The sequence below is a fragment of the Ceratotherium simum genome, chromosome 33 (genome assembly GCF_057802395.1).
Source record: "Ceratotherium simum simum isolate JZ-2026a chromosome 33, ASM5780239v1, whole genome shotgun sequence".
Classification (NCBI taxonomy): domain Eukaryota; kingdom Metazoa; phylum Chordata; class Mammalia; order Perissodactyla; family Rhinocerotidae; genus Ceratotherium; species Ceratotherium simum.
The window spans coordinates 4,932,899-4,951,156 of NC_141932.1; the positions used below are offsets into that span (position 1 = coordinate 4,932,899).

General features: G+C 57.3%; 2 protein-coding genes across 3 annotated transcripts; both read left to right on the top strand.

Annotated features, from left to right (window-relative positions):
* Nucleotides 1-2,401: 2,401 nt before the first annotated feature.
* On the top strand, nucleotides 2,402-8,689 carry C33H19orf85 (chromosome 33 C19orf85 homolog). The gene is made up of 2 exons (XM_087422264.1): nucleotides 2,402-2,574; nucleotides 8,230-8,689. The coding sequence occupies exons 1-2, from the start codon at nucleotides 2,402-2,404 to the stop codon at nucleotides 8,687-8,689; spliced, it is 633 nt and encodes a 210-aa protein (XP_087278390.1).
* Nucleotides 8,690-9,972: 1,283 nt separating this feature from the next.
* ISOC2 (isochorismatase domain containing 2) lies at nucleotides 9,973-17,107 on the top strand. Of its 2 annotated transcripts, XM_004439084.3 has the most exons (6): nucleotides 9,973-10,079; nucleotides 14,037-14,174; nucleotides 14,263-14,472; nucleotides 14,797-14,867; nucleotides 15,006-15,123; nucleotides 16,705-16,936. In XM_004439084.3, the coding sequence occupies exons 2-6, from the start codon at nucleotides 14,040-14,042 to the stop codon at nucleotides 16,783-16,785; spliced, it is 615 nt and encodes a 204-aa protein (XP_004439141.1). In that variant the 5' UTR covers nucleotides 9,973-10,079; nucleotides 14,037-14,039; the 3' UTR covers nucleotides 16,786-16,936. The 2 variants fall into 2 exon arrangements, with proteins under 2 accessions (XP_004439141.1, XP_087277213.1); XM_087421087.1 differs by lacking the exons at nucleotides 9,973-10,079; nucleotides 15,006-15,123 and having other exon boundaries at nucleotides 16,705-17,107.
* The last annotated feature ends 1,151 nt before the right edge of the window (nucleotides 17,108-18,258 follow it).

Genomic DNA, 18,258 nt, shown 5'->3' on the forward strand with positions numbered 1-18,258 from the left:
CGGGCCTCTGCCCCGTCCTCTGGGCTGCCACCGCTGTGCCGGCTCTGCCTGTGGTGCGCCGGCCAGTGCACTGGCCTGGCGAGCAGAGGCACCATCTGGGGGCAGAAGCCGACTCCAGTTCAAATCCCATCTTTGCCACTTACTTGCCACCTGAGCTTGGACGAGACCCTGAGCCTCAGTCACCCCCTCACCACCCAGGCTGCCTTCTTATCCCAATTTTACCACCAAGGGAATTGAGGCTTAATCGGGACACAGAATCTCCCAATGGAGGCCCTGGGATTTATATTCTTTTTTGTATTCTAGAACTTTAACTTCATCGTGTGGTTAAAGCATATTCATTTCAGAAGGAATCCTGCGCATGGTCTCTCCCTCCAGCCAGGGGTGGTCTTCTGCCATAGCCTTTTATAATATGTTGCTGCTAATTTTATCAGGGTGTCATTTGGGAAAAAAAAAGAATATTTATAATAAAGACACTTAGAAAGAATAGACTTTAATATTTAATGACTATGAGAGCTTTTAGAAAGTTCTCAGTGTCCTTCCTATTTCTCCCCTCGGGGGTTCGAGCCCAGCTCTGCCGCTGTGACTCTGGCTGAGCGGGCCCCCTGACCTCAGTTTCTCCTTCAGGAAATAGGGACAGTAGTCCCTGCCTGTCGGTGCCCAAGGGAGAGGGCTCAGCGAGTTGCAGCAAGTCAGGCTGAGGGTCTGGGTACCGGGGCCGGGAAACGTCCCCACTGTTCCGTCGTGTCTCTCTCTGTCCAGATGCTGGGCGCCAGGGCAGCCCCAGGCCCAGCCTCAGCAGCTGCAACCACTGGCCCAGGAATGTGGGTTTGAGGGGAGCCCGGAAGGAGGCATCACGGACGCCCCTTCCCCTGCTGTGGCCGGCGGAACAATGGCCCCCCAGGAACGCCGACGTCCTGATCCGCAGAGCCTGTGAACATACACCTTACAGGGCAAAAGGAACTGTGCAGATATGATTGAGTTAAGGATCTTGAGAGGCGGAGATGATCTCCGTTATCTGGGGGCCCTAAATATAATCCTTATAAGACGGAGGCAGGAGGGTCAGAGTCAGAGAAGGGGCTGTGATGACAGAAGCGGCGCTGGAGGGAGGGCCCTGCAGACGGGGGAAGGGGCCTCGAGAAGCAGGAAGAGGCACAGGAACAGATCCTCCCCTGGAGCCTCCAGGAGGACCACCTTGATTTCAGCCCAGGGGACCCGTCTTGGACTGCTCAAGGAGAATAAATGTGCGTGCTTTTAAGGTATTAATAAATGTTTGTGGTGTTGTGTTACAGCAGCCATCGGACCCTCATACGCCTCCCAATGTAGACCCCAAGGGTGGAGGTCAGAGCCAACACTGAGGCACCCCCTCCCGCCAGCCAAGACCAGGGTCCCTGCACTCAGGCCAATGCCCGCCCAGAGACAAGAGGACCCCACCGCCAGCCCTGGGAGCCAGCCCCTCCACTCTGCCTCCCCCAAACTCCAGGCCCCCCGAGTCCCTCAGTAAAAGGCCTTGGGGGAAATCATGCTCATGTTTTCTCCCCCTCCCGCCACAGCCAGGCTGCACAGCCCCTCACGTCCCCCACCCGAGCAACCCAGCCTGCAGGTGTCCCCCTCGCCTCCTCCCTGCTCACTCCGCTGCTCCGGCATGAAACGCAGGGTTTGGGGGCCAACCACCCCCCACCCGGGAGCCAATCCCTTCTGCTGGCTGGCGCCCTTGGGCATGAGCGAGCCACTCTCTGAGCCTCAGTTTCCCCAGGATGCTGCGCCTTGAGCAGAGGGAGGCAGGGAGACACAGGCAGGGGTGTCTGGAGGTGGGTGGGCAGGTGTGGGGTGTCTGCCCCACAGCTCGAGGCTCCTGTGCCACCTCCTCTTCCCTCCCAGGCTGCACCCGAGCCTCCCACCGCCCCCTCCCCTCCTCCAATTAAGGGTCCTCAACGCTAATCGGCAGCGGTTGACTCGGCTTCTAGCCTCGCCTCCCTAACGAGGCCTTTGTCCCCTTAATTGGCCATCTCCAGGCACTTGTCTCTGCCCCCCACCTACGCGGCCCTGCACCATATCCCAGGTCCAACTATGTGCTAATTGGGCCCTGGGGGGCGCACAGAAAGCCCCCTCCCCTCCCTGCCCTCTCGCCTCCCTATATCAGCCCCCCACCTACGGGTCCCTCAAACCTCAGGGTCCAGCTCCTGGGAGGTAGGGACAGGGAGGGCACAGGAGAGAGGCTTTGTCCTAATCCCCAGGGTGGCCTCCCCGACCCGGGCAGTGCCCACCCTCCAGAGTCCACCTCTCCTCCCGTTCCCCTCCCCAGCCCTGAGCACCCAGCCCTGGCTGCCCCCTTCTCTCCTCTTGGGGGCTGCTTTCTGACCAGCAGGAATATTGTGGGGAGTTACCCCAGATCACTCCAGCCATGCACCCCGGCGCCCCCGCAGCCCCTGGAATCTCCGAGCCCGGCCCCCAGGAGCTGTGTGCCTTCGTGAGTGGGGCAGCCGCCCACATGCTGCGCGCCCTGCACCCCCGGCGGACCCGGCCCCCCAAGAGGAGGCCCAACCACAGGAGGTTCCTGCACAACCAGATCTGCAGGTGAGGGGGGATGGATGGGGGTGGGCAGAGGGGGCGGGGAGGGTCCAGAGCCCTCGGTTTGGGGGAGACCAGGCCCAGACAGGACAGAGAGAGGTGGACCCCAGGGCTAGATGCAGTCAACATTCGACATTCATTTATTGAGCGCTTACTGTGTGCCAGGCCCCAGAGACCCATCAGTGCAAAGCAGACAAAATTCCCTGCCTTCATGGAGCCTGTGTTCCAGTGGGGGAGGCAGCTGATGAGGGACCACCAAAATAAAGTAAATGATGCGGTCTGATGCTGCAACATGGATGGACCGTGAAAACATGATGCTCAGTGAGAGAAGCCAGACACAAAAGGCCACATATTGTGTGATTCATTTGTATGAAATGTCCACAATAGGCAAGTCCACAGAGCCAGAGGCAGATTAGTGGGTGCCAGGGCCTGGAGGGAGGGGGAGTGGGGAGTGATTGTTAATAGGTAAGGGGTTAACTTTTGGGGTGATGGAAAGTTCTGGAACTAATTAGAGGGGGTGGTTACACAACATTGTGAATGCACTACTGTCACTGAATTGCACACCTTAAAATGGTTCATTTTACATTATGTGAATTTTACCTCAATTTAAGAAAGTTGTATGGTACGTTAGAAGGTGATAGGTGCTATGGAGGGTCTGCTGGGGGAGGGGTGACATTTTAGGTAAGGTGTCATGGAAGGCCTCACTGAGAAGTGACATTTGAGCAGAGACCTGGGGAGGAGAGGGAAGGAGTCCTGTGGATGGCTGAGGGATGAGCATGCCAGGCAGGGGGCAGCAGGTGCAAAGGCCGTGAGGCAGAAACATCCCTGGCGTGTTTCAGGACCAGTAAGAAGGCAGATGTGGCTGGAGCGGAGTGAAAGGGGAAGGGAATTAGGTTCAAAAGAATTAGGGGCCTGATCGTGGAGACCCCGTGGGCCTCTGGAGGGACTGGGCTCTGAGCTGGGATGTGGTGGGATCTGAAAGGATCCCTCTGGCTGCTGAGTGGAGCACAGACTGTGTAGGGGGCGAGGGTGGAAGTGAGAGACGAGGGAGGAGCCTACGTGGTCCACGCGAGGGATGGTGGTGGCTCAGACCGGAGTAGGGGCTGGGGGTGTGGAGATAGGGTCCGACTCTGGGGATTTTTGAAGGCAGAGCCAGCACTGGCTGCTTCCAGACAGGCCCCTCTCCTGCTCAAGTACTTCCCATGGCTTCCCATCACCTCAGGACAAAGGCTCTGTCCCATCCCCTGTTCCCTTGCCAGCCTCAGCTCCCATCTAGCACTTCACCATTTAGCCTCTGGGCCTTGGCACATGCTGTTTCCTTTGCCAGACAATACCCTTCCCTGTCTCTGGGAATGCAGATGGGGATCTACACTCCTTCATGTCTCTGCTCAAGCCTGTCCTCCCTCTCACACCCCACCCAGCCCCAACCCACCTTGCCTTGTGCTCTCCCCTCACCCTGTGACAGTAACCATTTTTTTGTGTGTGTGTGTGTGAGGACGATTGGCCCTGAGCTAACATCTGTTGCCAATCTTCTTCTTTTTTTGCTAAGGATGATTGGCTCTGAGCTAACATCTGTGCCCGCCTTCCTCTATTTTGTATGTGGGACGCTGCCACGGCATGGCTTGATGAGCAGCACGTTGGTCCATGCCTGGCATTCAAACCTGCAAACCCTGGGCTGCCAAAGCAGAGTGCGCGAACTTAACCACTACGCCACCGGGCCAGCCCCTGACAGTAACCATTTGTTGAGCACTTGCCGTGTGCCAGGTACACTGTACTAAGGCCTCGACATACGATGTCACTTAATGCTCCCAACAAACCTGGACCGTAGGTTCTATCTTTGTCACTATATTACAGACAAGGAGGCTCAGAGACTTGCCCAAGACTACACAGCTAGAGAGTGGATAGAGCCCCAGGCAGTCTGAGTCCAGAGCCCATGCTCTGTACTGCTTTGCAATCCTGCCTGGACACAGCATCTCAGGGTCTTGATGATGACGGTGATAGTGATGGTGATGGAGATGGTGATGGTGGTGGTGATGATGGTGATGATGGTGGTGATGGTGGTGATGATGGTAGTGATGATGATGATGATGGTGGTGGTGACGATGATGATGGTGACGATGATGATGGTGTTGATGGCGATGGTGGTGATGATGGCGATGGTGGTGGTGATGGCGATGGTGGTGGTGATGGCGATGGTGGTGATGGTGGTGGTGATGGTGATGGTGGTGATGATGTTGATGGTGGTGGTGATGATGATGATGGTGGTGATGATGATGGTGGTGATGATGGCGATGATGGTGGTGATGATGGCGGTGATGATGGCAATGATGGTGGTGATGATGGCGATGATGGTGGTGATGGTGGTGATGGTGGTGGTGATGATGGTGATGGTGGTGATGGTGGTGATGGTGGTGATGGTGGTGGTGATGACAATGATGGTGGTGATGGCGATGTTGGTGGTGATGATGGTGGTGATGACGATGATGGTGGTGATGATGATGATGGTGGTGATGATGGTGATGGTGGTGATGATGGTGATGGTGGTGATGATGGTGGTGGTGATGACGATGGTGGTGGTGATGACGATGGTGGTGGTGATGACGATGGTGGTGATGATGGTGATGATGGTGATGGTGGTGATGATGGTGGTGGCAGTGATGATGGTGGTGGCGGTGATGATGACGGTGATGATAATGGTGATGATGATGATAATGATGGCGATGATGGTAGCTAACACTTATCTGACACTGAATATGTGCCAGGCACTGTTCCAAGCACTTTAGTATTACCTCCTACACTTAGAATGAGTATAAACGCGTTAATCCCCCACAATAACCCTAGAAGGTAGATGCTATTACCATCCTCTATTGTCAGATGAGGAAACTGAGGCATGGAGAGGTACAGTGACCTGCCCCAGGACCTGCGTTTCTGTAAGTAGGCTGCTCCTCCCAGCCAGCCCAGGACCTTGACCCAGGAGGTCTTGGAACCAAATCTCAGTAAATGGGAGCCTGGTCCAGCCTGACCCCTGCCCCCACACCACAAACCACCTTCCACCAGGATGCCCAGCCCTGGCCACGTCCAAAATGCTTACTACCACCACCCCACACACCCACCACTGAAGGGTAAAACATGCATCTCCCCAAACAGGGCCCAGCCCTGTGTTCCAGAGCCAGCCTTCTAACTCCTCTTCGCCCCCCTCATCAACTGCTCCAGGACCCCTTTCCACCTTCAGTCCCCATCTGGGTTCCCTGCCGATGCCCAGTCTGGGCCCTGTGCTAATGCCAGCCCCTCACTTCCCAGGTTCCCCCTCCATCCTCCTCCACTCAGGCCACTATTGTCCCCAGGGCCAGCTTCCCTGCCGTACACCCCAGACACCCCCACCCCCTATGCCTGGCTCTGCCACATGGTCCCCAGAGACCCAGGCCGCCCACCAGTGGCCCCGAGGGCTGCCCGGGCTGCTCCGGAACACATTCCCTTGGGCACCCAGGCTCAGCCTAAGAAAATCCAGGTCAGAGGCAAGCTCTCCTCAGCATCTTCCCACCCACGTCCTCCTCCTCCTCCCTCTAGGTCCCCTCCAGCCCTGCCCCCCCAGGAGCCCCCACCCACCCATGCATATGGATTTTTGACTTTTTATTGAGGAAAACTTCCAACCTACAAAAAAGTCAAGACAGCTGTCGGATGCAGTAGTTCTCAAGACATGGTCCCCAGACCAGCAGCATCTGTGCCTCAGTGTCACCTGTGAATGCATTAGAAATGCAAATTCTCCAACCCCACCCCAGACCTGCAGAACCAGAAGCCCAGGGGCCCAGGAGCCTGTGTTTTTACCAGCCCTCCAGGTGTTCTGTTGTGTGCCGGCCTAATGACCACTACGTACCATCCTTTAGATTTTACTGTCTGTAACATCTTAGCGTAGTTCCTTTATCTATGTCATAAAAATAGTTTAATTTTCAAAGGTCATGACTCTTCAGCCCTCACGTCATTATATTCAGTTTGTTCAAGTCGGGGACCACAATTTGCATGTGGTTGTCATGAACTCAGTCTCTCTGTCTCTGTCTCTGTCTGGCTCTCATCCTAAATCTCTCTCTCTCTCTCTCTCTTTCTAACCTGACCGCCCACATCTGAAAGTTTCCCCTGGGGCACTCAGAGCATAACTATCCTCCTTGGCATCAAAAACGGTGTCGCACTCACTGCTCTCACTACTTTATTTAAGAGCCAGATATATATTTTTTTTGTGGCATAATACACATAACACAAAATTCACCATTTTGACCATCTTAAAGTGTACAATCCAGTGGCATTTCATATATTCATAGTGTTTTGCAACCATCCCCCCGCCTCGTTCCAGAACATTCTCACCACCCACAAAGGAGACCTTGTACCCATTAGTAGTCACTCCCCATCCCCCTCCCCCCAGCTTCCGGCAACTGCCAATCTCCAGGGATTTGCCTATTCTGGACATTTCCGGTAAGCAGAATCATACGATATTAGAAACACTTTTAAATAAACCTTTTTATGGAAGTTTAACACACATATAAAATGAGGCACACGTTGTCAGTGCAGAGACGGATGGATTCTCCCACAGGGAACCAGCTAATGGAAGCAGCACTCAGACCCAGGAACAGGCCCTTGTAGTGCCTCCTTCCCAGAAGCTGCTGTCGTGGTTTCTCTCACCGTCAACCCGTCAGCCTGTTTTTGGACTTGACTTAAATGGAGTTAAGCAGCACTAATTGTGAGTCTTGCTGCTTTTGCTCAATGTCACGTGTGTGCGTGCAGTTGCTAGAACTGCCATAATCGAACGCCACAGGCCGGGCGGCTCAGACAACAGAAATCTACTTTCTCGAGATTCTGGAGGCCGGAGTCTGAGATCAAGGTGTTGGCAGGGTTGGTTCCTTCTGAGGCGTCCCTCCTGGCTTGTCAATGGGGGTCTTCTCCCTGTGTCCCCACAGGGTCGTCCCTCTGCGTGTGTCCTAATCTCCTCTTATTGGATTAGAGACCATCCTAATGACGTCATTTTAACCTAAAGACTCTACCTCCAAATACGACTACATTCTGAGGTCCTGAGGGTTAGGACTTCAACATATGAATTTTAGGGGACACATTCAGCCCATAACAGCTTGTGAGATCTGTCCATCTTGTTACTAATGGGCAGGAACGCTGGGAGAGCCCAGTGCAGTGGCTACTGCAGTCATCCGTGTGGGAGATGCTAGAGACTCCAACCAGGGGTGGTGGGGATGCTGAGAGATGGCCCAATTCAAGAGCTGTTGGCAGTCGGTTCCACAGGGAGTCAATGTTATAGACGCACCGCTAGCCCATAGCACATCTTTATGTGAAATTTCCCTTTAAAGGCACCCTTTCCTTAAGACAGTTTTTATGTTCATATATTGGAATATGGTCATAATAAATCTAAATGTCAAAAAAGTGCTTAGTGCTGGATTAGATGTGCTGCCTTGTGCAGTGCACAACCCCCACAGCTGTTCAGAGTTTCCCCTACACATGGAGTCAGAAAGATTGAATTGTCAGACTCAAGAAAATGGACCCAGGGGCAGGGAGATTAGCAAAGAAAAGAAAAACAGGGAGAGAGAGAAAGGACAAACCACTCCTGGATGGCAGACAAGAGGGGACTCCTTCGTGGTCACCCAGCTAATGCCCGTCTCTCTGCAGGCAGTTTGCCAAGATCGAGGCTGCCACCCAGCGCCTGGCCCTAACTATCCTGTCCCAGGAGGCACCTCCCCAGAGACGGCCGCCCCAAAGACCACCCCCACCGCCTCCATCCCCCTTCCTGGGGGTGGCCTGCGCTGTGGCCCCTACCGAGGTGCCCCGTGCTGGCCCCAGCCTGAGCCTGGCTGTCCTGGATGCCTCCACCCTCGACCTCTTCGACAACATTGTGCTCACCCCAGAGTGTCCGTCAGTGCCATCTGACCTGTCCCATCCTGCTCCGGGCCAGCTAGACCTGAGGCACGCCCCACGTTTCTATGATCCCTTGCCTCCTACCTCGCATGACTTGGGGGGAGGGAACCAGCTCCCCTTGGCTCCTGAGGGGGGTCGGGTGGGCAGGTGGGAGGTGCCTTGTGCCTGGGATTCCCAGGGGATCCTTGAGGGCTGGGGAATCTTCTCCCCATGATGCCCAATCTCAACCCAGCCCAGGCCCTGGACAAACCAGAGACCCCCCATGACAGCTCTCCGGCCACCCCCAGGAGACCCCTCTCCCGTCCACTCCGCTCCTGGCAGCCCTTGGGAAAATAAACCAAACCCAGACTCCCACCTCCAACCACGGCCTCACGGGTCTTCTGCAAGGTCCAGCGCCCCACCTCTGCCTCTTCCGGGGACCCCCTCACTCTCTCCACCCCCCACCTTCTCCCTTCTTTCTTTACAGCCCCATCTCCGCGGCGTCTGTGGCTCCAGCTTCCTTTCACTCTGGCTCACCTCTGCCTGATGTCTGGTCTTGTCTCATTTATTCCCAAGGATTTACTGAGCACCTGCTGTGTGCCAGGCCCAGGCCTTGGGGGCGTGGGGAGGTGGAGAACTGACAATAAATGAGGACGTGGATACATTATACACTTTTAAAATGCAAGATGAATTTCCAATTTCAGATTGGAATTAGTGCTGTGAGGAAAATTAAACAGCGACCTGATGGAGTGGCTATTTGACGTCAGGTGGTCAGGGATGGCCTTGAATGGTAGGAAGCTCTGGGGTGCAGGCACAGGAACAGCACGTGCAAAGGCCCTGAGGTGGGACATTGGGGGAACAGCAAGGGAGCCAGCGTGGCTGGAGTGGACAGGGGGAGAGTGGTAAGAGGTGCGGCCCCAGGGGCTGACAAAGGCAGACCACGAATGGGGAGTAGTTTGGAATTTATTCCAAGACTGATGGGAAATCCTCCCTCCGTCTCTTTCTCTCAACCCCCTTCCCAAGCACAGAGTCTAAACAGCACAAGCCGCACCCTTCGAGGCAGGTGCTGCACAGATGGGGAAACTGCGGCTGCACAGACCACAGACTGAGCCGGGTGGATGGGGACTGAGGTTCCTGCAAGGTGCCTGGGTCTCTTTGTAAGTTTCCGTCTCCGGACAGAAGGGACAGGGTTCAAACTTCAGACCTGCCCCTGCCCTGGGCACGGCCTCCCTCCCTTTCTTTCCGCCTCAGCGGTCTGGTCTGTACAACCCGGCGGGCCGCGACCCACCTCCGCAGCTGGACACCGCGTTCTCTGCCCCAGCATCGCGGCTCCGCCCCGGGCCCGCCCCTCACGCTCTCCGCGGCTCCCCATTGGTCGGACGCGCTGCCTTTCTGGTTCGCACAGCCCCTCCGAGGAGGGCGAAGCAGAGGCGATTGCGATTGGCCGAGAGCAGGGGCGGGGCCGAGCTAGGGCGAGCGCCGATTGGGCGGCTCGGTCTCGGTGGGCGGGACGTGGACGGCGCTGGGATGGCCCGGCGGGCCGAGCGCCGGGACCGGGAGAAGCGGTGACCCGACTCGGGAACTCGGTTGTGGGACCTGAGAGGTGGAAGTCCGCGCTCCGAGAGGTGAGTGTCTCCCAGGCCCCACCTGCGGAGGGCCAGGCCGGCTCGAACCCGGCGCCCTCCGGGCCAGCCTCCCTCGCCGCCCGCCAGCGCTGCGGGGACCCGACCTTCCCGCCTGAGGCTCGGCCGGGACGTCCCGGGCCGAGGTCGCCCGGCCGGGGGGAGGACTGCGCCCCGGCCCTGGGGAGTCGGCTGCCAGGGACGCGCCCGCCGCCTCTGCTCCCCGGGCCAAGTTTCGCATCATCCCTGCGGGGTGGGTGGGTGTGACCTCCACTTCTCCGAGGAGGAAACTGAGGCTCAGACACCGTGCGACTTGTCCCGGTCACACAGCCGGGGAGTCCGGGCTGCAGGGCTGGGCCCCCCGAGACCACGAGACCACGTGGGGATCTCAGCAGCCCCACCGCCTCCCAGGTTGACGCCCACCTCAGGCCGCTCCTCCTCCGAGCGCCGTCTTGGACTTGCTCATCACTCTCCACGACGCCCCCAAATCTGTCTTCAACCCAGGTTCCCTCCCCACATTCACACTCACACACTCCCCCCCCACCACCAAATTTTTCATCTTCTCCCAAAATCATTCCCTTCCCCAGGTCCCCGGCTAGTCCCTGAGACCTGCCACCCACCAGATGGAAACCTAGGGGTCTTCCTGCCTCCCCAAACCAGTCCCACCTGCCCCCTGAATCTCTCCATCCTGCCCCTTCCTCTCTGTCCCCTCTGCCTGAACAGGAGCCCAGGCCTCACCCTTGCCCCCCTGGACCCTAGCCCCAGCTTTCTCCCTGTCCAACCTCCAGTCCAGCCCCACAGTGGCCAGTGAGGCCTCCTCATTTTATTTCATTTTGAAAACTTTTTATGGAAGCATACTACATATGCAGGAAAACCTACAAATCACAAATACACACAGCTCAAATAAATTTTCACAAAGCCAATGCTTGGTGGAAACAGCATCCAAATCCAGAAGTCGAACATCTCCCACACCCTAGAATTCCCCCTTGTCCCCCCTTCACCGTCCCCCAAGGATAACCATTATCGTAACTTCAAGGCCACTAGTTTTGCTGGTTCTCCATTTATGTAGCTATTTTACAGTATTGTAGCTATTCCTGGTTATGTAACCTGTTACACATTGTCCACAGTTCAGAAGGAGAAGGGTAGACACGAGTCAAATCTCCTTCAGACTCTGTCCTCAGGGACCGCTTCTGCCCCCTGAACTACTTTTTCCTTGTGTGCCTGGGGGAGGGAGGCAGCAGATGTGGACATAAGCAGTACACACATCTTTTTTTTTTTTTTTGGCATAAATGGGACCACTGCCATCCACACTGTTTGGCATTTTTCCCACACTGTTAACATCTCTTGGACGCCTTTCCATATTGCTACTTAAAGAGCTTCCTTGTCATTTTTCCTGGCTGCAAGGAATTCCGTAGTTTCGGAAGGTTTCGGATATACCGAAACCTCCGTCACCAGTACTCCCACCGTGGACATGTAGATTTATTTCTGCTCCTGAAGAGTCCCACAGTGAATAACCTTGCGTCGTTTCACACGGACGTCTGCAGGATAAATACTTAGCAGCGAGTTTTCTGGGTCAGAAGGTTCGTGTATCTATAATTTGGAGAAATGTGGCCACATGGTCTCCCTCGGGGCTCTGCATAGGTCTCCTACCAGCCCAAGGGGCTGCAGACATCTGTCCTAGGCTTTCGGACGTTCCGGGCCCCGCCTGACCCTCCCTCGCGGCTCCTGAAGCGTTAACAGGTGGGTGGGAGCGAGAGGAGCTCTCCAGGTGGAGGGGCTGCACCGGCAGAAGCCCTGAGGTGGGGCGGGGCCGGCCTGGCTGGAGCGTCCCCGGCGCCTTGCAGGAGGCATTACCCCTTACTCCTGAGGCCAGTGGGAAGGCATGGGCGGGGGGGGGGGGGTTGGGGGCGAGTCAGGGGAGTAGCGGATTGGCTGGGGCAGAGCGGGGGGAGCGCCGATTGGGCGGCTCGGTCTGGGTGGGCGGGACGTCAGATCTGTGCTTTCAAGAAGACTGTTTTCTCTCTGTCTTCGCTTCCTCGGGGAGAAGTTTGCTGACTCTGCCGAGACACATCAGATTCCCTAGAAATCCCCCCGTGATCACAGTTGTAATTATGTGCTTAATTAACTTAGTGTGGTTTTGTTTTTGAGGGAATTTCCATTCCATTTTTTCAATTGGGATAAAATTCACATAACATAAAATTCACCATTTCCAACCATCCACTAGTTTTTAAATTTCAGCTATGTCGCATATAGGAAACATTTTCTGTTGTAGATGTGTTCGGCTGGAAGAAGGATCATAAACGCCTGTGTGTGCTCTCCACCCAGCTGTAAAACTTTACCCCTGACTGTTAGCCGTCTTGCCCTCCACAGGGTGGGTCCCCAGGGTGTCCTCTGTCCCAAATAAATTAACAGATAAGTGAGTGAGCACGCAGAGCAGGAGGGAGCTGCAGACAAAAGCTGGGCTGGAACCACCAGCAGTGCAGCACTCAGGGAGCCAGAGACACAAGCCCCCCGGGGGCACAGGTGGGGACCTACTGAGACTCGAGACTCAGACACTGGGAGGCGGAGCCACTCTGACGTGGAGGCAGGCATGCCTCTAGTCGCCGGACCTTGGGCAAGTCCTGGCCCCGAGGCCTCATTGTCCTCTCCTGTAAGGGCCCCCCTAGCCCCGCCTGTTCTTGTTCTTTTTCTTTTTTCAAAATTGTGGTAAAATATACATAACATAAAATTTACCATTTTAAAGTACACAATTAAGTGGCATTTAAGTGCATACATGATGTTGTGCAACCACCACTACTTTTTTTTTTTTTCCAGTGAGGAAGATTCGCCCTGGGCTAACATCTGTTGCCAGTCTTCTTTCTGCTTGAGGAAGATTGTCGCTGAGCTAACATCTGTGCCAATCTTCCTCTATTTCTGTTTGTGGAACGCCACCACAGCATAGCTTGATGAGCTGTGTGTAGGTTGGCGCCTGGGATCCAAACCAGAGAACCCCTGGCTGCCAAAGCAGAGCCCGTGAACTTAACCACTATGCCACTGGGCCGGCCCACACCACTCCTTTCTAGTTCCAGAACGTTTTCATCTCCTCAAACAGAAACTCAGCACCCATTAGGCAGTCCCTCCTCATTACCCTGCCCCTAGTCCCCAGCAACTGCCAGTTCGCTTCCTGTCTCTGTGGGTTTGACCATTGTGGACATGTCATCTAAATGCAGTCAGGCGATGTGCGGCCTTGAGTGACTGGCCTCTCTCACTGAGCATAATGCTTTTGAGGTTCATCCGTGATGTAGCGTGTATCAGCGCTTCATTCCTTCTAAGGCTGAATAATACTCCTCTGCACAGGTACCCCAGCCTTTCCTTCTAAGACCTGGGGGAGCGTTCAGCCAGCGTGATTTATACATGAGTAGACTGAGTTTCAGAGGCCAAGTAGGGGAGTCAAACTTGAAATATCCAGAATACTGCCACCCCACCCCGGCCGCGGAGGCAGGCGGTGCAGCCCAGGAGGATGCAGCTCTTTTTCCCTCAGGAATCACATCCCGCTCCCAACCCCATCCCCGCCAGTGGGCCCTTGGGCAGGTCACTCCTCTGCTCCAGCCTCGGGTTCCTCCTGGGGGCGGGTGAGGATCACAGTTGGAGCTTGTGATGTGGCAGGGAGGCTGGTAATGTTGACACTGAGACGTCTCCAGGAAGGAGAAGGCTTCCTGGGGCTCCGGGAGAGCGGGGCTGGGAGCACGGGGGTGGACAAGGTCCGAGAAGGCTTCCCAGGGAAGTGACCTCCTGGCTAAATAGGACACATTGAGAAAGAAGTACCTCCTGGCCCAGGAAACAGCAGATGCACAGGCCTGCAGGAAGGAAGGAAGAAGTTTGTGAAGCACCTTGCGGGCCATCAAGGGTCTAAGTGCATGGACCCTGGACATGCAGAGGGGCCCTCTCCCTGCCTGACCTCGCCCCTCTGCCCATCCCCAGGACATGGCGGCTCTGAAGCCCAGCGTGGGCCGACTCCTCCCTGGATCATCCATCCTTTTCCTGTGCGACATGCAGGAGAAGTTCCGCTATGTCGCGTACTTCCCCCAGATTGTCTCTGTGGCCGCCCGCATGCTCAAGGTACGGGTCCCTTCTCCCTCAGACCAGGCCCCTGAGCCCCCAGGCCCCTCTCTGGGGCTCAGGCGCTCGTTCCCCTTCCCTGGCACAGGTAGCCCGGATGCTGGAGGTGCCAGCCGTGCTGACGGAGCAGTACCCAAAAGGCCTGGGTGCCACGGTGCCCGAGCTGGGGGCTGAGGGCCTGCGGCCATTCCCCAAAACCAGCCTCAGCATGGTGCCCGTGGTGCGGCAGGAGCTGGACTCGAGGCCCCAGCTGCGCTCTGTGCTCCTCTGTGGCATCGAGGCACAGGCCTGCATCATGGTGAGACCCTCACTGCCTCTCAGGAGCCCCCATTCTCACCTGGGACCCTCCCATCCTAAAATGATCCTTTCCTGACCAAGAACCCTCTATCCTCCTGGCAAGACCCTTTTCCTGACCCCTGACCCCCCTCCTGACCTGGGCCCTTCATCCTCACTCAGGACCCCTCTCCTTAGCTGAGGTGCCCATCCTGCCTAGCGTCCTGCTGTAACCTGGGGGCCTCCTGCCCGGATCCACGCCTCCCTCATCCCCATCCCAGCTCCCCAGTACCTCACCAGGGACCCCTGTTCTTGTCTGGGGTTGACCCTAATCTCTCTCTGCTCCCAGAACACAGCCCTGGACCTCCTGGACCGGGGGCTGCAGGTCCACGTGGTGGTGGATGCCTGCTCCGCCCGCAAGTAAGAGGGTCCCGCGAGGGGTGGGTGCATGTGAGGTGCGGGTGGGGCGCCCAGGAAGAACCAGGGGGCAGGATCTCTGCCGAGTTTGCCAGAGTCTGGATGTCCAGGCCACAGCAGCGACATTCTCTCCCCCTGTAGCCAGGTGGAGCGGCTGTTGGCACTGGCCCGGATGCGGCAGAGCGGCGCCTTCCTCTCCACCAGTGAAGGGCTCATTCTGCAGCTTCTGGGTGATGCCACCCACCCCCGTTTCAAGGAGGTACTGGCCCCTGACCTCCCCCGCCTCCCCTCCAAATGGCAGATATCTCTTCAGCACACACCATGTATTCGCAGAATACACCCGGGAACATGGCAGGCTGCCACGTCCAGGGGGACTAAGTTTAGGGGGGGAGAGCCCATCAACACCATAAATCCATGACAGGAGACGCTGTCGGGTGGCCATGAGGACTGTGGAGAGAGAGAAAGCAGGGGAGGGGATTGGATGTCAGGGGGAAAGGAGGGGTTGCACAGTGGTCCAGAGGCCTCCTGGGAGAAGGTGATTTAGAGTGAAATGAGGATGGGAGCAAGCCAGGCAGACATAGGGAAGAACAGTCCATCAGAGGCCCTGTAGATGGGAGCCCCTTGACCCCCTCCCCCCTTCCCCTCCATCCCCTCCTCCCATCTCTGGCACTCAGGTCCAGCCTCCACACCCACCACCCAAGTGACCTTCCTGGTACCCAGGTCTGAACAGGTAGCCCCCGCTGCTTCACACCTTGGCCCTCAGGATAATGTGACATGCTCGAACTTGACGTTCCTGGCCCTCCTTGTTCAGTTCTGTGGAACATTCATTGAGCACCTACTGTGTGCCAGCCACTGTGGCAGGCCCAGTCTATTCAATTACACACTCTGGCCTGGAGCTGGGAAGGGAATGTGCAGAGTATGTGAGAGAAATAGGGTGGGGGCGGCCAGGAGTGGGGAGGCCCCTCCTGGGGGTGGCCTTGAAGCAGAGATTTGAAGGCATCCAAAAGTGTTCCTGGCACAGGGAACAGCTAGGGCAAAGGCCTGGAGGTGGGACTGCACCTGCCTTATTCAAGGGACCCTAGCAGCACATGGCGAGCACCGGCTGACTGTGGGAGGAGGGGAGGAGCCCAAGGGAGTCGTCCCAAAGATTTGGGATTTTAGAAGATTCGGGATTTTAGCGATGGATGGGCAGCCACGGAGGTTTAGCGCAGGGGAGCTGGCCACGGTCAGATCTGCAGTTTGGTGCTGGGTGGCCAATGATGCAGGCCGGTAGCAGGAAGGAGGAAGACCAGAGAGGAGGCAGTGGGGATGCCGGCTTTGCTTACTTGTATTTTTCACTTTCTGGAGGTATGCATGCTGGCTTGCTGATGGCTCCGATGTAGGAGATGGCAGCCCGCGAGAGCCGCCAGGTTTTCAGCTCCCGCAGCTATGCTCTGCCCTCTACTGACTAGGCGAGGATGGCGAGTTTGAGAGGTCAAGTGACAACCGATATCTAAGAGGCAGTTGGATAAAAGACTCTGGAGTTGAGGGGCAAGGCGGCCTGGATTTGGGAATTGACGGATGGGAGAGGTGAGATTACTTAAGAAGAAGCCCCAGGACAGAGCTGTCATCCTTAGTGGTCCAAGCCAGCAAAGTTGACCAAGATGGCAGGTGGTCAGGAGCTAAGCCAGGCAGTTATGGTGAAAGGGAGGCCCCAGGAAAAGTTTTGAGAAGCGGGAATGTTTGGTCTGGCCGGTTGCTGCCTAGAGGACAAGGGAGATGAAAATGGAGAAGTGTCCCTTGGATCTGTCATGGAGACAGGGGCCCTGCACTCTTCCTGACTTCCCCTCTTCCCCCACAGATCCAGGAGATCATCAAGAAGCCTGTCCCGGACACCGGGCTGCTGGGCCTCTTCCAAGGCCAGAACCACCTCTTCCAGTGAACACCGACCCTGCCTCCAGGGGAGCCCACCCTCTTGTCACCGGGATGGGGAAAGCGCTTTCCCCCCATCCTTGGATCCCAAGAGTGGTGCGATCCACCAGGAGTACCGCCCTCTTGGGAAGGGAGGCAGGTACTGCCTTGCCATTGGGCGACAGCTCCAGGAAATGCAAATGGACCTCCTGGAAGCTGGGCGGGAGTTGGCCGAGGGGAGCTGGAGGCGGGGCTCGGCCCCGGGCCACTTCACGGGGCGGGGAGGGGAGGGGGAGTCACAGACTGTGTGGGACCCGGACTCGCAGAATAAACATTGATGTGGCTGTGGACCGAACCATTCTTGGGTTTGGGGGGTATCCTGGGGGCGACTGGGGGCCGCGGGCGGAAGGAAGAGGGGTCCCCAGCAGGTGGGGAGGGGGAGGTGCCTTTTCTCAGCTCCAAGCCGGCGCAAGGCAAAGGCGAGCACTGGCCACTGTCACATCTGCACGAAAGCCGGCGCGCATCTGCTTGGAAAGGAGCTGCCGGCCTGGGTCGCCCCACACGCTGCCGGCCGCCCCCCCACCAGCGCGCGCGCACACGCCCAGCCCGGCTGGCTCGCAGACACGCGCTCGCTCTGCCTCCCCCGGCCGGCCCCCCACGCCGCCGCCACCCCCGACCCCCCAAGGGTCCCGCATCCGGAAAGTGAGGTGAGCGCGACCGTACCCCGGTGCGGAGGGGGAAACTGAGGCACGGGGGACCTGGGGACGGGGAGGAAGGAAGAGACAGGCATGCGGATGCATGGATGAATGGATGGGAAGAAGGACAAACAGCTTCATCTAAGTGGTCCCTGCTCCCCTAAGACGCAGAAGTCTGGGGATCCACATGGGGGCTCCCTGAATTCTGCAGCCCCCTTGGAAATCTGGGAGTCGGGACTGTACGGACCCCCAGTCAGGACTCCTGTGCCCCTTGAGGTTCGCAGTCCTTGCACCTCCCCCCCAACCTTGGGGACCTAAGAAGGCAACCTCTGAGTCCCCCAGGGACTCAGAGCTCTCAGCTAGCCCGTCCCCCACCGGGGAATCAGAGCCCCCCCAACCCTGGATCCCAGACCCCTCACAGAAGGCCAGGTCCCTGAGACCCCGGCGTCCGAGCGCCCAGCACCCCTCTCCCCAGGGACCCGGGAGTCCCAGCCTCCCCCTTCCTCCAGGACCCCGTGGGACCCGGCGTCGGCGCCCCCGGCCCCCGCCTTCCGGATCCAGGTGTCCCCCCTCCTCACCCCCCAGCCTGAAGCTTCGCGTCTCGGAGGCCGCGCTCGCGTCGCCATGGCAACAGGAGTCTATTTTGCGCTGGGAACACACAGCTCCCGCCGCAGCGCCCCCCCCCCTCGCCCCTCCACCTGGGCCTGAGTGAGAGTGGGGGGCCCGGGGAGGGAGGTGGGGGTCCGAGGGTGGGGGGAGACACAGAGACACTCAGAGGGACAGAGATTTGTAGACAGCAAACCTGGAGA